At 37.4% G+C, this 6,936-nt stretch overlaps 1 protein-coding gene across 2 annotated transcripts in view; it reads left to right on the top strand.

Annotated features, from left to right (window-relative positions):
- The first annotated feature begins 284 nt into the window (after window positions 1-284).
- LOC111079195 (very long-chain specific acyl-CoA dehydrogenase, mitochondrial) overlaps window positions 285-6,936 on the top strand; it is a 66,554-nt gene continuing 59,902 nt past the window's right edge. The window contains exon 1 of one of the 2 annotated variants that reach the window (XM_041596027.1): window positions 285-394. In XM_041596027.1, coding sequence (XP_041451961.1) covers window positions 359-394 — 36 coding nt within the window. In that variant the 5' untranslated portion in view covers window positions 285-358. The remainder of the gene's footprint in view (window positions 395-6,936) is intronic. The other variant, XM_041596022.1, reaches the window with a different exon arrangement.

Below are 6,936 nucleotides of genomic sequence, written 5' to 3'. Positions count from 1 at the left end.
GCTTTCAGTCGAGTAACAAAAAGATGTTTTCCAGGAAAACAGAGCCACCCAGCCAGCAAAATAATAGCCGCAATCGACTAATTCTGCTGCAGCGCTGCTCCCAGCTCAACTGGACAGCCAGTTTGACGCATATACTTCTCTCACTCTGACTGCAGGCATTTCCCATAAGGCTATCTCTATTCTTCCAGCTAGTCAGTAACAAAGTCTAATGTCATATGGCCATAAGGTTAAATCCATTTCACGAATACCCAACATGTTGGTCATCGAAAGCTTGCAGCCCCTTACATTACTAGCACAGTGCGAAGTCAAATCTAAATATGATACGTAATTTAAATATGTGGAAGCTTAAATCTTTAAAATGTGGAAAATGCTCGGTAAATTCCATTATTTTCAGGTAATATTCCAACTAAATCTGTTTGAAATCATCACCTTTTGGCTTGATCTGTTTCACATCTGGATGCATTGTATATATGTATATGTATTATATTTATTAGAATATATATCTGAGCCCAATTTTGGTGGTGTTTAATGGTATTCTCAATATGATAATTTTTGGGTTCAAAGTCCGGATTCGGTAGCTTCGGTCGTATTGTTTGTTTATTGTATTTCCTAGTGCTACAAGCAAGGGGCTTATAACACTACTCAACAAAATTGAACTTTTTCTTTAGGCTGTGGACCAAAATGACTTTTTCTGATAGATTTACAAATTTTTTTAGTACTTTATTTTTTATTAAGCATAGTATCCAGCACCGCGGAATCGAAAAATTCCTGTCAAACTCCATATAAAAAAAACTGTTCCAGGAATTTTTCGCTTACGTTTTCCTGGAGTATGTATCCAGCAGCACGAGCGGAATCCCCAGATTTATATCGATAGTTGCCTATCGGGACCGTATGTGGACTGAGATGTGGGCTGACACCCAGCTCAGGAATATATGTTCAACCATTATTCCTGAAGTGAATGGTGCAAGATGTAGGCAAAAACTGTCCGCAAAACCAAAAAAAAAGACGAGAAGGAACGTGCGAGTCGCTTCTGGGGACGCGACTCTACTTATACCCGTACTCAGTCAGTACATACATTTTTGAGCTTATGATTTTTTAGAATTTTAGAATTAAAAAAAAAAATTTTACATTTTACATTTTGCTACATCTGTTATCTACATCTACATATATTATGTTTATTCTACATCTAACATGGAGATTATACATGTACCATTTAGATTCTACATCTCCTCCGCTAAGGGTTGCTCGCGCACTGAACGCGGCAGAGTGTGCGAGCGAGAAGGAAAATGAGTTGCGTTGTCGTCGGCGGGAGGGGGAGGGGAAGCAACTGAAAATTAATTTCTTCATTCCGGCTATAATTATAATCCGATCTAATTCAGATTCGGCAATCTCGTAGATATGGGCATTCCATACGATACTGCGTTTTTAGTTTTATCGTATCTTTAAAAATGTGCCTGCCACAGATTTTCGTTCTTTGTGTGGGCGGAAGGGGGCGGGGCGAAATTCTGAAATACACTTGTAGCAGTGTGATATCACATAAGTCTGGAAACCAAATTTGGTTTCGCTAGCTCTTATAGTCTCTCAGATCTAGGCGCTCATCGAGACAGACAGACAGACAGACAGACAGACAGACAGACAGACAGACGGACAGACAGACATAGCTATATCGACTCGGCTATTGATGCTGATCAAGAATATATATACTTTATGGGGTCGGAAACGTTTCCTTCTCTGCGTTACACACATCCACTTTTACCACAAATCTAATATACCCCTTAACTCTTTTTTGAGTACGGGTATAAAAAAAAGATGAAAATTATTCTTTTTTGTATTGCAACAATATATGCCGCCACCAACACAATCACTTCATCATCAGAGTCCATTTTTTTTCTTTTTTAAATTTAGCAGAATTTTACAGTTGCCTCTGTTTACAAAACACAGCTGATTCATCAACCCTGTTTTAGCTATGTTCCACAACCTCACGGAATAACTAGCAAATTCCTTGCCGCAATTTTTTGCGGTGCTGGAGACAAACCTTTATGGTGTAATTTTTTTTTAAAGAATTTTTAAAATCTGTTAATTTTTTCATTGTTTTTTTCAGAGGTAGTGCTTCTATTTTTCACATAACTTAAGTATCTTATATCTGGTTGCATAGAACTTTGCAGTTCCGAAAAGCTGACAAATACAGCTATAAATCGGACCCAAACACTTTGTATCTGCAGCTTAACGCCTGGAAGATATTGAGCTTTCAAATTCAAATTTTAATTTGCTCATTTTTGTTCACTCACTCATGATAAACCCAACTCTAGAAGGTTGCGAGCCCAACTGCCAATAGGAAACAAAGCAAACGAAAAGGGGTTGAATTTTTCGTACCTGAACGTGTAAGCTTTGAGTCGTTTTGGTCAAACGGCTGCAAGTTGACCGTTTATCCATAGATTTTAATGAACAATACCTTAAACGACGCCTAATTAATGCGTCTATCGAAAACTTTTCCCGAGTTTTTAAAGTCAAAATTTCGTGAAACAATACCGCAAAAAAATTATGAAATTTGAATTTGAAAGCTTAATATTTTCCAGACGTTAGCTGGAAAGCTACAGCTACAAAGTGTCTGGGTCCGATTTATAGCTGCGTTTGTCAGCTTTTCATGTTCTATGCAACCAGATATAAGATACTTAAGTTATGTGAAAAATAAAAGCACTACCTCTGAAAAAAAAACATTAAAAGATTTTTTAAAATTCTTTAAAAATAAACTAAACCATAAAAAAACCATAATTCGTTAAAAATTAGTAAACTCCGAAATCTATATGAAAAAGTCATTTTGGGCCACAGCCTAATTGTCGTGTTGACTAGTGTAATAAGAGCACTACGCAATAGTGTCACATTAGTTTGGTATGAAACTAAGAGCTAAATTAATTTTTAATATGACATTAATTAAAGGTTACATATGGGCTAATCCTGCGTTACGGACGTTACATTAGTACGCAAATTTACTTGTTCAAATTGACACAGCTGGCGTTCACATTGGTATATTTTCATGAAATTTTTACGAAATGTAGTTCTTGGCCCGTTCTTTTAATCTTACTTTAAAATAAACACACTTTTTTTGTTACTGTGAGGTTACGTTTTTCGGATTCTCGGCAACCTAGACGAATTTGAAGCCCAGATTCCTATTCAGCAGGTGAAAATCCATTATAAACACCTACTTTCACCTAATAATATTAAAATACAATTTTTGAGTGTTCATGCCGTTACGGACGTTACACACTTTGCCATTAGTATTTTTCAAAATAATGTGTAATAAAGGTTTTTTGTTTTCATTAGATTAAAGTGCATAAAAAACTCTGTTTATAAAGCTTGTTTGGAAAACAAAATTGTTCAAATTCATTGTATTAAAATAAAACGAGAAGGAACGTGTGAGTCGCTTCTGGGGACGCGACTCTACTTATACCCGTACTCAGTCAGTATATACATTTTTGATCTTATGATTTTTTAGAATTTTAGAAAAAAAAAATATTTTTACGTTTTATTGCTACATCTGATATCTACATCTACTTCTACAATGTATATTCTACATCTAACATGTAGATTGTACAATGTACATGTTCCATTTAGATTCTACATCTCCGCCTCGAGGGGTTGCTCGCGCACTGAACGCGGCAGAGTGTGCGAGCGAGAAGGAATATGAGTTGCGTTTTCGTTTGCGGGAGGGGGCAGGGGAAGCAACTGAAAATTAATTTCTTCATTCTGGCTATAATTATAATCCGATCTGATTCAGATTCGGCAGTCTCTGCGTTTTTAGTTTTATCGTATCTTTAAAATTGTGGATGCCACAGATTTTCGTCCTTTAGTGGGCGGAAGGGGGCGGGGCGAAATTTTGAAATACACTTGTAGCAGTGGTATATCACATGAGTCTGGAAACAAAATTTGGTTCCTCTAGCTTTTATAGTCTCTTAGATCCAGGCGTCACACAAGACGGACAGACAGACATGGCTCTATCGACTCGGCTATTGATGCTTATCAAGAATATATATACTTTATGGGGTCTGAAACGTTTCCTTCTCTGCGTTACACACATCCACTTTTACCACAAATCTAATATACCCCTTAACTCTTTTTTGAGTACGGGTATAAAAGCGCAGTATCGTAGAGAATGCCCATATCTACCAGATTGCCGAATCTGAATTAGATCGGATCATAATTATAGCCAGAATGAAGAAATTAATTTTCAGTTGCTTCCCCTGCCCCCTCCTGCCGACGACAACGCAACTCATTTTCCTTCTCGCTCGCACACTCTGCCGCGTTCAGTGCGCTAGCAACCCCTAGCGGAGGAGATGTAGAATCTAAATGGTACATGTACAATCTACATGTTAGATGTAGAATATACATTTTAGATGTAGATGTAGATAGCAGATGTAGCAAACAAATTTAAAATGTAAAATTCTTTTTTTTAATTCTAAAATTCTAAAAAATCATATGCTCAAAAATGTATATACTGACTGTGTACGGGTATAAGTAGAGTCGGGTTCCCATGGAAAATATCCTTTTTTTACAAGAATACTTGAAAGCAAGAGGTACGTGTAGGTTATACTCAGCCAATAATCAACAAACCACCGTAAAACCATATTGCTCATATCTTTTGAAGCTTGAATATGTATCCTATTATTCCATTAACAAACATTTGGATTTTGGACAACTTTAAATTTCTGCCTTTGGTTTACAAATTTTCGGATTAGCCCATATGTAGGTTGGTTTGTTTTTCTTATGATAACGTTCGTTTTTATACCCGTACTCAAAAAAGAGTTAAGGGGTATATTAGATTTGTGGTAAAAGTGGATGTGTGTAACGCAGAGAAGGAAACGTTTCCGACCCCATAAAGTATATATATTCTTGATCAGCATCAATAGCCGAGTCGATATAGCCATGTCTGTCTGTCCGTCTATCTGTCTGTCTGTCTGTCTGTCTGTCTGTCTCGATGAGCGCCTAGATCTCAGAAACTATAAGAGCTAGGGCAACCAAATTTGGTTTCCAGACTCATGTGATATCCCACTGCTACAAGTGTATTTCAGAATTTCGCCCCGCCCCCTTCCGCCCCCACAAAGGACGAAAATCTGTGGCAGGCACAATTTTAAAGATACGATAAAACTAAAAACGCAGTATCGTAGAGAATGCCCATATCTACCAGACTGCTGAATCTGAATTAGATCGGATCATAATTATAGCCAGAATGGCGAAATTAATTTTCAGTTGCTTCCCCTGCCCCCCCTCCCAAAACGACAACGAAACTCATTTTCCTTCTCGCTCGCACACTCTGCCGCGTTCAGTGCGTGAGCAACCCCTAGCGGAAAAGATGTAGAATATGAATAGTACATCTATAATCTACATGTTAGATGTAAAATATACATTGTAGATGTAGATGTAGATAACAGATGTAGCAAAAAAATGTAATATGTAAAATTTTTTTTTTTAATTCTAAATTCTGAAAATCATATGCTCAAAAATGTAAATACTGACTGAGTACGGGTATAAGTAGAGTCGCGTCTTTAGAAGCGACTCACACGTTCCTTCTCGTTTTGTTTTAAATTGAACTTGATTTTTAAATCTTAGTCTAGTGTAAGGTGGGCTCCTAACTATGTTTTGAATTGTTAAACGTTTCGTATTGTTTTCATGTGATATGGAAGTTGATTCCATATGCGAATAACATTCACAAAGAAAATTCTATCAGAATTTAGTGTTCTATATCGTATGGTGATAATACTGTTGCGGAATCGCTAAATCTAAGTTTTTTATAAAGATATTCGGGTTGTCTGGTGAGGATTATTTCATGTAGGAACTTAAGAATCTTATAGTCAATCCATTTGAATAGAGTCATGTCAAAAATTTTATATGAGAATGCAGAGATTCTGTCGTTGCGCCTTAATCCAAATATGTATCTAGCTATATTGTTAAAGCACACGATCAACTTTTGCCTGTTTGCGTAGCCACAGTTTCTAAATGTCTCGATCCCATAAGTGAGTACAGGTACTAGTATGCTTTTGCTATCTGCATCCGGATGCTTACTGGTATAAATAGCTTGGTAATTGGTCGTTGTTCTGTAAAATGTATACAATCTAAAACCACTAACCATACAGTATATAGATGTGCCAGTTCATACAACGAACGTGTCGCAGCTGAGTTTTCTGTCCCAGCTCCCAGGGCCTTCGGCTCTGTGAGGCTGAGACATTCTGGTCGGGAGCTGGGCCGTTCGGCATGTATGAGTCATGTCGGGAAGCGAAAGCAAATTATTTATCAATTCTTATTTTCCGAAACCGTTTTGAGTTTCGTTTCCAGGTTACGTAAATGTGTGTGTGCCATGTATTCACACATATGTACAATGCTTGTGTGTGGGATCTACAATTTTTTTCCGCTTGAACTGAATTTCGGTTTTTCGTTTTGTTTTGAGGGCTGATGTAGCGACCTGAGCTGACCTGCCGCAACATAAATGAGGATTGGGCAGAGTGGGTGGGGGTGGGAAATAAATACAATAAATAAAAATAAAGGATGATATCTCTTCTCATATCTCCTAAACTAAAACTATCTTGAAAATTAGATTCGCTAAAGCTCTGGAAAATTTTTTTTACTAGATGTGTACATTTATTTTATTCAAAATTATTCAATATATATTTTTGGTAAAAGTGGATGTGTGCAACGCAAAGGAAACGTTTCCGACCCCATAAAGTATATATATTCTTGATCAGCATCAATAGCCGAATCGATATAGCCATGTCTGTCTGTCCGTCTATCTGTCTGTCTGTCCGTCTGTCTGTCTGTCCGTCTTGTTGAGCGCCTAGATCTCAGAGACTATAAGAGCTAGGGCAACCAAATTTGGTTTTTGCTGGTTCCCCCTCCTTCTCCAGCGCTGCTGACGCTACTGAGTCTCTTTCTCGCTCGCACACTCTG

This window comes from Drosophila obscura, unplaced genomic scaffold (genome assembly GCF_018151105.1).
Source record: "Drosophila obscura isolate BZ-5 IFL unplaced genomic scaffold, ASM1815110v1 contig_139, whole genome shotgun sequence".
NCBI lineage: Eukaryota > Metazoa > Arthropoda > Insecta > Diptera > Drosophilidae > Drosophila > Drosophila obscura.
This window is presented reverse-complemented; position numbering and strand designations above follow the sequence as displayed.